We start from the raw sequence: 18064 nt of genomic DNA on the forward strand, positions 1-18064 counted from the left end.
GCTTTCCTTTCTTGTTTTTTTTTTTAAATTTTTGCAACAAAAAATGTATATATGTATATTGTTTAGCGCTGTGCTAACACCAATTGAATTTGGTAAGGTGTTAAGAAAGCGTCAACGATCCGGTAAAACTTTTTCAATCAATTTATGCATACTTGTATGTTGAAAAAAAAGTAAGTCCACCAATTCGTTCCTAAAAAATAGGGTTCTTATCAAACTTGATCTGCCTGGGAGCAGTTCAGAACTCTATGCAAAATTCATTACAAACATTTGAACAAAATTAATATACCTAGCAAGGGTATACAAAATTTGTTAAATATAGAAGATAAATAAAATAAATTAAAATATTACTATTATTAATTATCAAATAATCATATAATCAAATATATCAATATTAATATCAATAATATAAAAACACGATAAGTTTACATACTTGTACTACACGTTTCTTAAGGTTTACTTTTTTAGATATCTCCTCAAGCATTTTCCGGCTTGGGTTCGATTCTGATTGATAACATTCGTATAAGAAATTTAATTGTTCTGGAAGAATGGTAGTACGTAGGCGTTTGTTTTGTTTTGATGAAACATTAACAGGTGAACCTGGAGACCGTTTTTCAAGTTCATTAGTTTTCGGTGCTGAAGATATATTCTTTTCCTCCTTTGAACTTCCATTTTCATCATCCAAGAATGTTAAAGTCTGGGAGTTGTTTTCTATCAATGTTGCATCCAAAAACTCTTCAAGATTATTTAAATATTGGGGGTTAGCTTGCCTATTGTTATTACCTTCATTATAGGATTCTTTCGAGGTAACATTTACTGTATTTTCGATTAGTTCGATCTTGTCTTCTTTGATTCCATCAAATCGATCCGATGTAGTTAAAAAAATGGTATTAGTTTCTCCTTTTCCCTTATTCATGGATGTGTCTTTTTCAAACGGTTCCTCCTGAAGCTGTTGGTCCTTTTCAGATTCCTTCTCCAATATAGAGTTACCGATAATGGTTAAAGGCTCATCAACAGTCAATTTAGGTTGACTACCTGCTCCATCAGAAATTGCTCTTGGCGAGGCAACAAAGTGAAAAAACTTTTTTGATTCATTTAGCTTATAATATTGAAGCAAAAACTCAATAGAGGGTTTCTGGCTGGAACTAAAAGAATTTTGCTTCTGTTGAGGCTTGATTTTTGAATTTGATTCTTCCTGTTTTCGGTAGTACTCTAGCAAAAAATCATAATTGCTAACTTTTTTTAATTCCATTTTTTGATAGAAATTAGTAAGAAATTCTAATTGAAAGTCTAGTTCATTTCCTTGTTCTTGTTGCTGTAACTGACTTGGATGTTGAGATTGTTTTAAAAATTGCTGTTTGAGTTCTAAATTTGATTCATGCTGCATAAAATATTTATGAAGAAATTCGAAATTTTTGTTCCGGTTTTCACGATCATTCAAAAAAGAATTATCATCAACATTTGATGAGCTATCAGAGTATTTTCGTCTTTTTGTTGGTGGAGATTCAGGTTGTGTTTGATGTTTTACCGCTGCGTGTTGTAAACTTTGAAGTATACTACCGAATGGACCAAATTGAGATTCAATGCTCGAATTTGTAGATGCGAAAAGTGATACTGGGTTCATAAGATGCATTAATTGATGCTCTCTTAATTGCTCTATGAGGTTAAACTGCGATTCACATTTATCACATTCAAATTTGGCAGATCTGTTTGTGTGATCTAAACTATTGCTACGCTCCCGTTGAGGGGGTGTGGGAGTTGTAGAAGGACTAAAATCAGTAAGTGATGTGGACTTAGGAAATAAATTTTGAGGGGAAGGCGATGCACTAAATGACTGTGTTCCAGTTGTGGAAACACCGGTTGTAGCGGATGGGGCGATTACTGTTGATCCAGACGGAAAAATTCCAACGTGATGAACGTCCAAGGAAGAGTTTGAATCTTCTGAGCTTAAATTTTGAGCAATTTGAGCAGCAGCGATTTGTGCCTTGGCTGATTTTTTATTGTTCTCTTCTTTAAAACAATGGTTCTTCTGGTGACGTATTAGCTCATAATATCGTTGAAATACTAAGCTACACTTTTTGCAAGCATAATTAATATTTTGCTTTTTGGCCTCCTCGTTTTCGAATAATGAATTGTTTGGTTGATTTTCATAAATTTTTCGTTGCTTCTGGCGTGCATTTTGAAACCAAACTACTATAACTCGAGGAGATAACAATAAAAGTTTGCTTAAGTATTCAAGATCACTATCTTTTGGATATGAATTGTTTTCAAAAAATTCTTGCAAAACTTTAATTTGATAATCTGTGAAACGTGTTCGATTCGCTCTTTTACCCCCTGAAGATGATGAAGATGAGCTCGAGCTATTGTCGTACTGTTGGCATGAAGTGGAAGTCAAAACTGGCGGCGAAATTTTTTCAAATGTTTTTCCCGTAATTTGAAGTTTTTTCGGTGGTCCCATATTACTGCCCAAGGTATCTAATTGTTGATTAACTATTTCGCTCATGTTACCATATATATTACCCGCGACCGCACTATTAGGAGTAGGAGGACGTGACATTACATCGGAACTTCCGCTTTCTGACTTTGTTTCAAATGTCTGCTGTAGACTATGGCTGGTATGTGAATCCATTTCTGTACTTGGTATGGGCTTATCTGAATGATCAATTTGAGATTGTTGTTTTAACAAATTTGGTTTTTTCTGTTTATTATGAAATGTGAATTCATTTGAGCTGATACCACAATGTTGGTGTTGTCCTGTTTTTATTTGAATTTCCTCAGGGCATACTAAATCTTGGCATTTAACTCCCTGTTGTCCTAAGGTTAAATTATTGCTTAAATAATCAGATATATTTCCACTGGAGTTTGTAGATCCTGGGCGAGATGATGGGGTTACATTCTCTGTAAGAAGCACGGGCACTGTTACAGGAATGTTACCTAAACTATCTAATGAAGTTTTTTTTTCATTGGTTTTCGTAGTGTTTTGTTCAATGGACGTTGATGAAATCGTAAGTGGCTTTGTAATTAATGTAGGTGTTTCAATATCGCTAAGGTTTGTAACTTTAGCATGACCAGTACGTTCATATTCTTCTAAATTTAGAGTCGTTGACGGCGGATTATTAAAATTATAGGGCGAGTCTTTGTTACGTTGCCGTTCTTTAAATAATGTATTTCGAAACCAGTGTTTGACAACCTGAAAATATACGATTTTTTGTTTTTACTTTTGATTTTTATAAGAAAATAAAGCCTACCTTCATTGGTAGATTGGACTTTTGGGACATTTCCATTATGCTTTCCTCGCTCGGCGAATTGTTTATATCGAAATGTGCTCGTAAAATCTTTAACTGCTCATCTGTTATACGCGTTCGCGCCCGTTTTTGGTTGCTGCCCAGCTGAAAAAAGAGTATATAAGTGGAAAAATTTTAATTATTTGCTTTAAACACACCTAGTTGTTTATTTTTTATAAGTTTTATTATTTTTTAAATAACAATGGCCGACAATTTCCAATTTTTTTTCCTCCACGAAAAATTTCAACTGCTTCATAACCTATAGGGTCCCTTGAACCAAAGTCCAGAACAAAAATTGGCTCCATCACCCACAGTTTCCATGGTACACTTAAGAGTAGACATAAATCAAATTTTCCCATATATTGAATTATTTTAAAATCAATTCTTCTTTTGTGTTTTGACTCAAAAACAAACAATTTTGTCTCAACTTTGAAAGTTGAGATTTCAAATATATTCCCAAATAAAAAAACTTGGAGATAGCCCAGAGGTAATGTTTCCACCTAGGAAATAAAAGGGTAGTGTTTGAATCCAACTAAAATTTTTTTTTATTTTACTAATTGTTTTTTTTTATTGGGTCTATTTTAAAAATATATTTCGAAGTATTCGATATTTATATGACATCATATTGATAAAATAAAAAAGGAATTTAGTTATACTGATTCCTTATATAAAGTTCTCCCGCAAACCCACCAGGTTTAATTAAAAAAAAATCAAATTGATAAATATCCGAATGACTTTTATTTTTCAAACTCAGTCAAAGGGTCAGTAAATAACCTGATCAAATTTAAACAAAACAAGGAAGGAAAGCTATCTTCGGACGGAGCCGAAGTTGATATACCCTATTTCCGATCGTTCACTTATATGGCAGCTATTGGACATAGTTGGCCGATCCCTATTAAATTGTCAAATAAGAATATTTTGCCCAAAATGGAATCTGTACCAAGTCCCATCTTTCTAACTTAAAAAACACCAAAGTTATGCCAATTTCGATCGTTCTATGACAGCTATAGGATATATTCGGCCGATCCTTATAAAAATTTGTACATAAGATATTTTGGTCAAATATGGATTACCAGTCATACGCTCAAGCTGCTGCAGGAGTAAAAGTATCTCAAACACGTCCCTAGAAAGAATAGAACAGCTTCTGGAAGAACAATTTGAACTTACAAATAATTTACTCAATATGATAATGTTACTTGTAAACAAGCTATGCAAATAAACCTAAACTTAGGAATATGGAATGCAAATGAGCTTTCCAACCATGCAAATGAAATATCCTAATTTTTAAAAACGAATGAAATTGACGTCATGCTTATCTCAGAAACTCACTTCACTAGCAAATCTTATTTTAGAATTATTGGATACGACACAGTAAGAGCTGATCATCTGTCAGATGGAGCCCATGGGGGTGCTGCAATTATTGTCAAGCAGGGCCTTAAGTTTCAAATCATGGATAGTACTAGGGAAAACGCTATGCAGGCTGCCACAATTAAGATAAAATGTATGCCCGCGGATGTATCAAAAATATCAATTTACCTCCCTCCCATATTCACAAAAAAAGAGCTTGATTTTCAAATCTTTTTCCAAGGACTGGCCACAAAGTTTATTGTAGGAGGCGACTTCAATGCCAAACATCCATGGTGGGGTTCCAGACTGACTAACCCGAAGGGATCGGAGTTATACAAATGCATACGAAACAATACTTTCAGAAAGTAGAAAATAAAAGAAAACTGCATAACTGGTGGCAAGAAACTCACTACCCTCCTGACAAAAGATTATACAACAAGGCTGCATCTGAGCTTAGTCAACTTCTGTCGAACTTACGCAATGAATCTCTAGTTGCGTATCTGAGAAACTTAGATCCTAATTCCTGCAACAACGAACACAACCTATGGAGGGCGACTAAATACCTAAAGAGACCAGCTAAAAGAAACACAAATATTCGTAATAGCAATGGAAATTGGTGTAGGACTAATACCGAACAAGTGGAAGCATTTGCACAACATCTGCAATCTGTCTTCCAGACCAACGATTCCATAACAGAGACCGAAGTAGAAAAATTTCTTGAGTCACCCTGCCAAATGAGCGTATAGAAAGCATCAAATATGAAGAAGTCGTTACAGAAATCAAAGACTTCAACAATAAAAAAGCACCAGGTCCTGATAAAATAAACGGCATCACCCTGAAAAGCTTACCAACAAAATGCATATTCACCCTTATATTCACCCAAATCTTTATCAATCCAATACTTTATATTTAACGGAATTCTCAGACTAGACCACTTTCCAAGGCAATAGAAATGTGCAGAGATCATAATGATTCTAAAGCCAAACAAAGTGGAAACAGAATTAACATCATATCGTCCCATTAGTCTGCTGACAATATTCTCGAAAATGTTTAAAAAAATTCTCCTGAAGAGAATGTTGCCAATTTTGGACGAACATTCCATCATTCCTGAATACCAATTCGGATTCAGGAGAGGCCACGGGACCCCCGAGTGGTGCCACAGGGTCATTAATGATATAATTACTGCATTTACAACAAGCGTTTGATCGAGTCTGGCACAAAGGTTTATTGTACAAGTTACAAAAATTGCTACCTGCTCCGTATTACTTAATAATCAAATCATATCTTAATAAAAGGTGCTTTTACGTGCAGCAGAAAAACGATTCATCAACGTTACTTCTCATTAATGCAGGCGTCTCGCAAGGAAGCGTATTGGGACCAATCCTCTACACTTTATATACGGCGGATATGCCAGTCACAAACAACTGCACTGTTGCAACATAGGCTGATGATACAGCCGTTTTGGCCACAAGCTCATCTAGAAATGAAGATTCTGAACTTCAGCAGCGTGAGCTAAGCCTGATTGAAGACTGGTTCCTTGGATGGAAAATTAGAATTAGCTCCCTAAAATCTATACAAATAACCTTTTCATTGAGACCAGGTAATTGCCCAAATATTTTACTTAACGGCTCGTCAATTCCACAAAGTACCTCTGCCAAGTATCTGGGCTTGCATCTCGACCGCAGATTAACATGGAAAAATCACATAAAAGCCAAATGTCAGCAACTCAGACTTAAAACATTAAAAATTTCCTGGTTGATAAGTCGAAAATCGGAAAACAACATTCGCCTCTACAAAGCAAAGCCTGTTTGTACTTACGCTACACAGCTTTGGGGAACTGCTAGCAACTCAAATATTGAGATACTACAGCGCTACCAGTCAAAAACTTTGCGACAAATTGTCAATGCTCCTTTTTATGTAACTAATGCAAATATCCACAAGGAGCTCAATATCCCAACCATAAGAGAAGAAATAAATAAAATTGGTAAAAAATATATCGAAAGACTCCATAATCATGAAAATAATTTAGCCTTAAGTCTAGTAGATAACAGCTTAGCATTAAGAAGACTAAAAAGATGCCATATTCTAGATCTCCCCGATGGATAAATTTAATTAAGAGAAACGATGTTGTATATAAAGCGGGGTTCACTGGAAAACTGCTATTCCTGTTATTTAATATTAATTATAAAATTTACTTATTGTTTATAAAAATAGATTGTAAATAAATGAAGAGTTTTAAAAATAAAAATATTTTGGTCAAATATAACATGTGTGGAAAGTACCAACCCTCTAACTTAAAAAACACCAAAGTTATGGCATGTCCGCTCAATCAGTTATATGGCAGCTATAGGATATAGTCAACCGATCCCGGCCGTTCCGACTTATACTACTTACAAGGAAAAGATGGATGTGTGCACAGTTTCAACTCGATAGCTCTAAAACTGAGAGACTAGTTTGCATAGAAACCGACAGACAGATGGACAGACAGACTGACATGCTTATATCGACTCAGGAGGTGGTCCTGGTCATGAATATATATATTTTATAGGGTCGGAGATGGCTCCTTCACTGCATTGCACACTTTTGACCAAAATTATAATACCCTCTGCAAAAGTATAAATATCAGTTTTTCTCTGAGTGAGACCTTTTAAATGAAAAACCGAATCCAAAGGTTTTTTCCTGACATTTTGTTCAAAGGGTTCATAATTGAGACTTTTTTTTAACTGTTTAACTGGTGTTTTTCGAGTTAGAGGGTTGGGACTTTTTACACATGTTATATAAGATTGTCAAAAAAGTCTTGCTGAAGTTTTATTGAATTTTCAATTGTTCATAAAATTGGTTATAATAACGCGATTTAAGTCAACTATGCGCCGTTTTGTTCGATGAGGAGTTCCCAACGAATTGCCAACTTCATAATGCCCTTCTTATGGAAGCTCGCTTCCCTATTGGCAAAAAATTCGAAGAGCCAATTTTCACAGGACTCTCTTATGGCCAACTTCCGACTACCAAGCTCATTCGCCATGGACAAAAATAGGTGGTAATCACTTGGTGCGAGATCCGGACTATACGGTGGATGCAAAAGAACCTCCCATCCGAGCTCCCGGAGATTCTGGCGCTTAACCAAAAATGTGTGTGGCCTGGCGTTGTCCTGGTGGAAGACAATTCGGCCTCTGTTGATCAAAGATGGCCTCTTCTGCATGAGTGCTGCATTTAAGCGGTCCAGTTGTTGGCAGTACAGGTCCGAGTTGAGCGTTTGGCCATAGGGGAGCAGCTCATAGTGGATGATTCCCTACCAATCCCACCAAACCACAGAAGAACCTTCCTGGCCGTCAATCCAGGCTTGGCCACAGTCTGGAAAGTTTCACCGTTTTTCGACCACGACCATTTGCGCTTCACGTTGTCGTAAGTGATCACCTTTTCATTGCCAGTCACCATCCGTTCAGACGAAATGCACATGCATCCATACGGTCAAAAATGTTTTTTGGGTCAAGTCGTGTGGCACCCATACATCGAGCTTTTTTTTAATCCAAGCTTCTTCAAATGGTTTGGTTTGGCCAATATATCTTATCTTTAACATTTCATAGGGATCGGCCGACTATATCCTATAGCTGTCATAGAGAGATCGAAATTGGCATAAATTTGGTGTTTTCTAAGTTAGAAAGATAAGACTTGGTACAGATCCAATTTTGGGCAAAGTATTCCGATTTGAAAAATTTCATAAGGATCGGCCGACTATAGCCTATAGCTAGAATATAACTAAATGGTCAGAATTGGTTTAACTTTTTGGCTTTTGAAGCTAGAATGATAGGACTTTCTACGGATTTCATAACTTAATCCGATCTGCCAAATTTAATAAAGATTGGCCGACTATATCTTATAGCTGCCATATAACTGATCGATCGGAAATGGCACAACCTTGCTATTTTTAAAGATACTTGGTGTTTGTTTTAAACATTTTTATTACAAAATTGATTTGAGGGTGAAATTCTCATAAGGATCTGCCAACTATATAAGATCGGATATATATATTATTATATAAGCTGCTATTTAACTGCAAGGGTATTTCAACTTCGGCTCCACCTGAAGTTGGCTTTCCATTCTTGTTTTATTGTAGTTGGTTGGTACATACACATACATTTCAAAAATGTTATGTACAGAAAATAATGATGGTCGTCTCAATTCCACGGCCTACATAATTCAATATATGATAAAGTATGATTAAATTCGTTTCTTAGGTGTAGCGCTGAAACTGTGGGTGATGGAACCCATGTTTGTTCTGGGCTTTGTTTCAGGGGACCCTAAAGGATATGGAGCACGTGAAATTAAACGTGAAGATTTTTTGCTGTTGGCCTGTGTAGGAAAGGTATCTGGCTGAAACAAAAATTTTAGTAGCACATGTATTTTTAATATATTGGTAAATATTGGTAAAAAAAAGTTCATAGGTTACATTTTATTTAACAAGAAAGGAAATCCCGCGGCTACAGATGCTCACGGTGACAGTGGGTGAAATAAATTGGATGTCAAAACATATGAAGCAGTTCCTTCGGACGGTCGACTGAATCAGCGCTCGATTAAACCATGCGAGAAGATGGCGGGGCTCGAACAATCCGAGACTCAACTTTATCATGCCATAGGGATCCTCCCAGTGGGACATTGCGGATGTGACATAGAGGCTTTTCGATGCCAGTTAGGATACATGCGGCTGACAGAACCATACGCACTCCTAATTCTGGCAAGAAAACGGCAACGAAAGGCTCGACGATTCCATCGTGGAAGCTTAGTAGAAGTGGCGGCAAATCAGAAACGAGGACTTTAAATAAAGCAGAAGCTGCAACAGTAGTGTCAGTCAGCATAGATTGCTTGGATTCCGGACGTCGAATACGTCGATCAGGTGACGAACAATTGCCAGATATAGATCTATAAAAGCCAGAATCTAGGAGTGCTAATATAAGCTTTTCCAGCTCAGTATATTGTGGACGACCTCAAACTCAGTCCAGCAAACTCAAAGGCGGAGCACTCTCCATATGGGCTGCTGCATTCAAAACTTCTTGTAACTCCATTAGTAACAGAAGTTCCACAAAAAATTAATTTTCAAAAATGAAAATTTGAACAGATGTATATTTATCTATATTCTTTTCATGAACCATGTATTACGGACGCCAAACGCATCAGCAGGGTTGTATGAACCAGAGGAAAAAACAACCTCAACATTATTTATTAAGGAAACACGATCTAAGGGTGTTTCCAAAGCAAGTATGATACTATATTAGGCACACTGCGATTAAACGTCATACGTGCGAGACACCAAGTGAATTGATTAAAATCTATTAACAAAACTCGCTACGTGCGATTTGATGATAGGAAGTCATCCACTGTAATATTTTTGGAGCTCAGAAATCCCTCGAAAGTTTTCAGTAACTGCTTTGAAAACTGTCTTATGAAGCGAAATAATGCATTCCACCGCTTGGAAAGTTATGCAAGCATCTAAGTATAAATTCAATAGAATAGATCAGTGCCTAAGAATGCATATACAAGTGAATCTGGGAATCTGTCTAATCTGGGAGAACCAAAAAAAATGGAACTGCGGATAACGGGCAATTAGTGGATCGCTGCGCCTAGTTACACTGAGAGAACTAATTAGTTATAATTACAATATTTGATGCTGGCACAAGTCCCAACATCCTTCCCCGTTGAAAATTCAACTTTCAATAAAAATCCTTAGGGGCATGGGACTGCTTCATCACATAATATTGCTCGCAAGGTCTATAATTCTCGGTTCCAGGCTGCCGTGTCCATCCAGACCCAAAGAGCGCTTGAGCCAGGAGCCAATACAGTGGCGGGAAACGTCTTTACGGGAATGCGCGGAAGCGCTCTTGTCGATTGCTGCAGCAGACTCGTCGACTTCTGAAATATAATTATTGTAGTACGGTTAAGGACGATTACAGGATCGGGAGCCTTCACGGCTGGAACAGCAGCCACCTTGAGAGCTGCAGATGGTGGCAGTAGCGAAGCGGACGACCTCCCCCCATTGGAGGGGTGCAGGTTACAGTCCAGAATGGATTCAGTCCTGGGTGCTGATTTAGTCGCCAGCGGTGACAATAAACAATATCCCGGGTCCCCGGATGAGGGATTAGGAACAGCAGCTTCAGAAAATCCATCGCAGACAACTGCCAGACGCGACGTGGAAATAGCGACCACGGGGGGAGCGGTGGATAGGGGGGGCATTGATGAGATGCGATCGTTATTTAGGTTTCATTCCAGTTTCAAATCACGAGAACCCCATTCGATGTTGCGACGATCCATTTCCATTTTCCATTTCTCAGCTTTAAAACTGAGAGACTAGTTTGCGTAGAAATAGACAGACAGACAGACATGCTTATATCGACTCAGGAGGTAATCCTGATCAAAAATATATGTAGTCTTAGGGTCGGAAATGTCTCCTTTACTGCGTTGCACACTTTTGACCAAAATTATAATACCCTCTGACCGGATTCACATCCACATCCGGTATCTTATTACCAACAGATTTCTGTCACATCACAGATTGCTCAAAAGATCAATAACCATAATTGGCTGGGTAAACGAGCAATATTGGGAGTCGAGGATCTCAATGCGACCATTTAGAATTTTCTTCATGGAAAGTTGGTTTCTTTCAATTCAGTCGACACCCTTATAAACCAGGATGACGTAGAAAACTATAAAATTAATGTTAATCTCAAATTGTGGCAGTACAAAGTCTGCCGGGTCAGCTAGTTATCAATATATTTATGTATAATTTTTGGTTGAAATCATAATATTCAATGCAATGCTTTACATTAAAAAGATATTTAAGCTCTTTGGAAATCATTATTAAATAAGAAAATTTTTTTGCGAACCTGCGAGTTGACGTGTTGAGTTTGATTTTTGATTGGCACTGGGCTTATGTTAACAGAGTCTCCAATTAAAGAGTTGGCACTGATGGGATTTTGCAAGTCTGCCATTCCTACACTAGTTGGTATTATACTGGAAGTAATGTTACTGTTTTGAGCGGCTGTTGCAGTGGTACCGGCTGAGTTTTCCCCAAACACTAGTGGTGGAGCCAAGTTCATAAAATTTAGAGACATCAAATGATGAAATTGCATTAGATTGATCATATCCACTGGGTTAATAGGTAATCCCGAAGCGGTACCTACACCAACTTGGTGTTGCATATGCTGTAAATTGTGTATATTCTGGAATCCCTGAAGTTAAATGATTTTTTTATTCAAAAAATTCTGGTTATATTATATTTAAAACTACCTGCAAATTTTGAGAAAATTCTCCTTCTGCTATAGGTAATGCTTCTGGATGAACGCCAATAGAATCAGAGTCAATACACTGTTGCTGTTTAAGCAAGGATGTCAATGTAGCAAAGTGCTGATGGTGTGACTGTGTCCCAAGAGTACTTGGACTAGATGGTAAAGGGGCCGATTCCTTACTAATTTGTGACTCTAGCTGCGGCGGAGAAATAGAAGGTCCCGCCATATCTGCTGACTTAGATTCTGTAAGTAAAAAAGTACTTACTTTATTCTTATGCGTGCTTTTGTACAATGAATATTTTAATTTCACCTCTTCCCATATTAATGGCTTCTCCTGCAGAAAGTTTGTCTATTTCTTCTGTGTTGGGTGTCAGTGGGCGAGAACTACTATCAATGACATCCGCGGCGTGCGCTTGTTCCATGTGCTTCTGCAACGCCTGCGTACTACGAAAGTTCCTTTGACAAAGTGAACATTTTGTCGCATCTCGCATTGTATGGTATAGCATATGAGTAGTAAGCTTTTCCTGAGTCTTGAAAGCTAGCGAACATTGCTTGCAACGATATTTATAAACGTGCCGTTCTGAGATTACTAAACTTATATGCGAGTCTTGATAATGACTCATCATGGACGAAAGGATTCTAAACCTCATTTGGCAAGGACGGCTAATATGGTTCGCCGCAAGGCAAAAGTACTCTCCATTTTGCAAAGAAAAATGCTGGTTCTGTTGAGCATGCTGAAGCAGCTGTTCCTCATGTTTAAATGTGGCTTCGCAATGCTGGCAGGAAAGACATTTAATTCCTGTAGACTTACTAATGACTTTACTAATCATGGTTTCAGAATTGATTTTTGTATTTTCTACAACGTTGCTGTTATCTGAGGTCGTCAAACAAGTTATGCTTTTTACACCTTCTGACACTGTCTCATTGGACTTTGCCCACGCAGTTTGGTCTACGAAGAGTAAAAGTCGAGAAAGACCATCTTTGGTTACGCTGTGAACATTCGTCAAATGGCTTTCCAAGGAAGCTTTATCAGAAAAACGATTTTCCAAACATAGCGGACATTGAACCGCGATTTGGGTTTCCTGTGGAGGTGACGAATTTTGAACTGTGAAGCTTGTTGTTTGGCGAGTAAAATTATCTAAAGTCTTATCATTCTCTATGTTAGACACTTGATCCTCGTCCTCTTCAAATCGCTCACACTTAATATCTTCAGTACCTTTATTGCTATTATGTTCTTGGTCTGACACTGAAGGCCCTTGGTTAATTGAGTTGCACTGTTGCTGCACGACTGCTATAGCAGCTGCGGCTACAGCATTTTGGAAAGCTTGAAGTGCGGCCGTGTTTGTTGGTATACTTATAAAATCATCGTTATCTGCACTAGGGTGCACAGTTTCAATGTGAGCTGCCATGTCCATTTTTGATTGTACAAAATATTCGCATATATTGCATTTGAAAACTGTTGTCGGTATGCCTGCAGATAAATCTATTTCATAATCATAAGCATTTTGAAACTTAGGTAGACTAAATGATTTATCACCTGAAATAGGGGAGGACGGCCCGAAGAAGCTTCCATCTGCAGCGGTCGTTGGCGTTGTTTCAGATCCTGATGCCATGGAACTCACCTCTATTACTGTGTCGCTGGCTGCGGTTTTAGCAAAGTCTAATCCAACTTCAAAGTTAATATCTATAAGCGTTACAAATGAAAAAATAATAGTTATAAATGTAAATGTATAAATATATGTAGAATGGGTGGATCTCCCACCAATCAGTTTACTAATATAATAAGCCTAACTTTACAAGATCAGCAGTATAATAATATAATTAAAACTTCGTATTTAAAATAAATGAAAACAGCAGCAAAAAGTGTGTGTGGGCTGTAAGAAAAATCTCCAACACTACTAGTGTTACACTACCAATATATATTACACAAAAAAAAATAAAAGTGAATGAACTTTTGAAGTGACATAGATGTTTTGGAATTGTTTATTGGGTCGAGTATATCACAAAACCATGTATGAAATATTTGTAACACCCTTAAAATCTTGATTTATGGTTAAAAAAACCGTTTTTTCGGGACTTTTTGCGCTTAAAAATTCCTGAACGCGTTTTTTTTTAACCGATTTCAAAATTTCCGGTGTTTTTTAATAGTTTAAGGTTGTAGCTTCTGAAAAACAAATATATATTAAATTTTTATAACGAAAAGGACAAAATTTTTACTCCTGAAACTGAAATTTTCGCCTTTTATTCGTGTTTTTCGGATTTTGACGCCAGTTTTTCGGTACAACTTACAAAAACTCTGTCATTCATGCCACATATCAATGTTGTCGCAATAATTTTGAATAAAACGGGACAAATTTCATCCAAAAATTATGAAAATTGTTGAAGTTATAACGCTCTTCCCAAAAGAGGCAATTCAACCTAGCGAGCACTATAAGAATAAGAGCATATTCCATTCTTATATCATACACTGTTAATCCGGAGCGCTCGCTAGGTTGAATTGATTTTTTTTGGGAAAAGCGTTGAAAAAAAGCGTCCAGAAATTTTTAAGCGCAAAGAAGTCCCGAAAAACGGTTTTTTTAACCATAAATCAAGATTTTGAGGGTGTTACAAATATTTCAAACATTTTGAAATATTTTGTGATATACTCGACCCAATAAAAAATTCCTACTATATCACTTCAAAAGTTCATTCACTTTTGTTTTTTTTGTAACACTGTGTTATCAGAAAACAAGAAAGGAAAGCTAACTTCGGGCGGAGCCGAAGTTGATATACCCTTGCAGTTGTGCCATTTTCGATCGTCAAGTTATATGGCAGCTATTGGATATAGTTGGCCGATCCCTATGAAATTTTGGGCAAATCAGATTATTTTGCACAAAATAGAATCTGTGCCAAGTCCCATCTTTCTAACTTAAAAAACACCAAAGTTATGGCATTTCCAGTTCAATCAGTTATATGGCAGCTATAGGATATAGTCGACCGATCCCGGCCGTTCTGACTTATGTACTACCTGCAAGGAAAAGATGTGTGCAAAGTTTCAACTCGATAGCTCTAAAACTGAGAGACTAGTTTGCGTAGAAACAGACAGACGGACAGACGGACATGCTCATATCGACTCAGGAGGTGATCCTAATCAAGAATATATATACTTTATAGGGTCGGAGATGTCTCCTTCACTGCGTTGCACACTTTTGACCAAAATTATAATACCCTCTGCAAGGGTATAAAAAAGGGTTTTCTAGTTAAACAAATTTTGGAATGTATCACTTTATTTTGGGTGTGCGATATAAAATATTAAATATTAGAAAAGTATTGGAGCTTTGCCTAGTTTTTTTTTATAGCTTTTAATACATGATTTGGCCCAAAAACGGTTGTGGCTGTAATTTAAGTAATCGTTTTTTTAATTTTTTGACGTAAGCTTAAGGTATTACAAAAAGTTGTAGAACAATAGTTGCTCATATGATAGTAACAAACATTTTCCAATTTTTTTCAGGATTGTTAAGAAAAAAATAGTGCAAACCGACAAACCGACGCAAACTGGGTTCATTTTGAAGAAGAAGAAAAAATCGAATTTTTCGAATAACTTCTGTCGACGCGTATTTAGCTCTAGAATATATAAAATATATATATATATAAATATTTTGGGTCTGGGCACTAAAATGTGTCCATCAGCCCCACTTTAGTGATTAAAAATTATTTTACTTTCACCTTAATTTCTTCTAAACCAAATAACTTATGGAATATGTTTCGAAAAAAATTATGTAATTGAAACAATACCTTTCGATTGGTATATAATTCATTTACATCGGTTGCCTACAGGAAATTTTTAATTCTTCGGCTATATATAGAGTTTCCTCGCGCACGCCAAGGCATGCAGGTCGTCACCTCGTGGACTTCCGTCCACAGTGATTAAACTATCAATTCAAAAGTTCAGAATCACTGTTGCACTGTGTTATTGATCAGGCTTACCATCTAAGTCAATACAAGCAGGTCCGTCTGGCTATTTTTACGTAAACTAGTTCCTTTTTTTTAGAGATATCAACTTGAAACTGTGCAAATTTACTTCTTTCCTTTGCACACTGTGTATAAATAAACTGAACAGTCGAAAAGGAAATATTTTTAGTGTATTTTTGTTTGTCTACTATTACGACTTAAGTCTACTATTAAGACTTGAAATTGAAATATATATGTTCAGTTACCGAGCGTTTTCGGGAACTTAAATTAATGTTCCAAATCTAGGCTTAATTAAAATCAAGCTCAGTTAATTTCTATGTATGAAGACAATTTATTTTGATGACTTGATTTGCTTTCTGGTAGGGTCTGGGTAGGGTTGAAGACCGTATTTAGAAGTAAGAAACGCGGGAGCGCGGCTCAACGCTTGATGCTGCGGAGCGCCTGAGAGGTACCGCGAGAGAGCGAGAAAACGATAGCGCAAGAAGGCAGGTGCAGGTAACAAAGTTTTTTTAATTTTGCAACGTAAAGTTAAGGTGTATTAAAATTATTTTAGTAACAAACATCTCTAATTTTTTTCAGGATTGCCAAGAAAAAAATATTGCAAACAGACAACCAGAAAAACAGAGGGACAAAGTGCCTTCATTTGGAAAGAGCTGCGAATTTCTTGAATAACTTCTGAAAGAAATGTCGGATCGGTTGAGATACCAATCGACGCGTATTTAGGAGTAGAATGCTTATATATAAAAAAGAAAGACCCCTGATTCTATCTGGGGACTAAATTGTGTCCACCAGCCACACTTTAGTGATTCCCAATTTTTTTACTTTCGTCCTAATTTCTCCTTAACCAAATGACTTTTGGAAAATGTTTAGACAAAACTTATCTAATTAAAACAATACCGTTCGATTGGTGTATAATTCATTCAGATCGGATACCTACAGGAAGTTTTTAATTCTTCGCCTATGTATAGAGTCTCCTCGCGCACACCAAGTAACAAACATTTTCCAATTTTTTTCAGGATTGTTAAGAAAAAAATAGTGCAAACCGACAAACCGACGCAAACTGGGTTCATTTTGAAGAAGAAGAAAAAATCGAATTTTTCGAATAACTTCTGTCGACGCGTATTTAGCTCTAGAATATATAAAATATATATATATATAAATATTTTGGGTCTGGGCACTAAAATGTGTCCATCAGCCCCACTTTAGTGATTAAAAATTATTTTACTTTCACCTTAATTTCTTCTAAACCAAATAACTTATGGAATATGTTTCGAAAAAAATTATGTAATTGAAACAATACCTTTCGATTGGTATATAATTCATTTACATCGGTTGCCTACAGGAAATTTTTAATTCTTCGGCTATATATAGAGTTTCCTCGCGCACGCCAAGGCATGCAGGTCGTCACCTCGTGGACTTCCGTCCACAGTGATTAAACTATCAATTCAAAAGTTCAGAATCACTGTTGCACTGTGTTATTGATCAGGCTTACCATCTAAGTCAATACAAGCAGGTCCGTCTGGCTATTTTTACGTAAACTAGTTCCTTTTTTTTAGAGATATCAACTTGAAACTGTGCAAATTTACTTCTTTCCTTTGCACACTGTGTATAAATAAACTGAACAGTCGAAAAGGAAATATTTTTAGTGTATTTTTGTTTGTCTACTATTACGACTTAAGTCTACTATTAAGACTTGAAATTGAAATATATATGTTCAGTTACCGAGCGTTTTCGGGAACTTAAATTAATGTTCCAAATCTAGGCTTAATTAAAATCAAGCTCAGTTAATTTCTATGTATGAAGACAATTTATTTTGATGACTTGATTTGCTTTCTGGTAGGGTCTGGGTAGGGTTGAAGACCGTATTTAGAAGTAAGAAACGCGGGAGCGCGGCTCAACGCTTGATGCTGCGGAGCGCCTGAGAGGTACCGCGAGAGAGCGAGAAAACGATAGCGCAAGAAGGCAGGTGCAGGTAACAAAGTTTTTTTAATTTTGCAACGTAAAGTTAAGGTGTATTAAAATTATTTTAGTAACAAACATCTCTAATTTTTTTCAGGATTGCCAAGAAAAAAATATTGCAAACAGACAACCAGAAAAACAGAGGGACAAAGTGCCTTCATTTGGAAAGAGCTGTGAATTTCTTGAATAACTTCTGAAAGAAATGTCGGATCGGTTGAGATACCAATCGACGCGTATTTAGGAGTAGAA

General features: G+C 36.7%; 1 protein-coding gene across 15 annotated transcripts in view; it reads right to left on the bottom strand.

The window, feature by feature from the left end:
• LOC6501786 (zinc finger protein 2) overlaps positions 1–18064 on the bottom strand; it is a 73753-nt gene that overhangs the window by 12003 nt on the left and 43686 nt on the right. For 13 of the 15 annotated variants that reach the window (XR_004311342.2, XR_004311341.2, XR_006507857.1 and 10 more), the window contains 6 exons: positions 13443–13589; positions 12216–13388; positions 11907–12148; positions 11504–11848; positions 3246–3386; positions 431–3187 (listed from right to left, as the gene is read on the bottom strand). Coding sequence is in view for 11 of the 15 variants with exons in the window: in XM_032455857.2 (XP_032311748.1) it covers positions 431–3187; positions 3246–3386; positions 11504–11848; positions 11907–12148; positions 12216–13388; positions 13443–13589 (4805 nt within the window). In the remaining 4 variants the exon portion in view is untranslated. The remainder of the gene's footprint in view (positions 1–430; positions 3188–3245; positions 3387–11503; positions 11849–11906; positions 12149–12215; positions 13389–13442; positions 13590–18064) is intronic. The other 2 variants (XM_032455856.2, XM_032455852.2) reach the window with 2 other exon arrangements.

Source organism: Drosophila ananassae (assembly GCF_017639315.1).
Source record: "Drosophila ananassae strain 14024-0371.13 chromosome 4 unlocalized genomic scaffold, ASM1763931v2 tig00000054, whole genome shotgun sequence".
Taxonomy (NCBI): domain Eukaryota; kingdom Metazoa; phylum Arthropoda; class Insecta; order Diptera; family Drosophilidae; genus Drosophila; species Drosophila ananassae.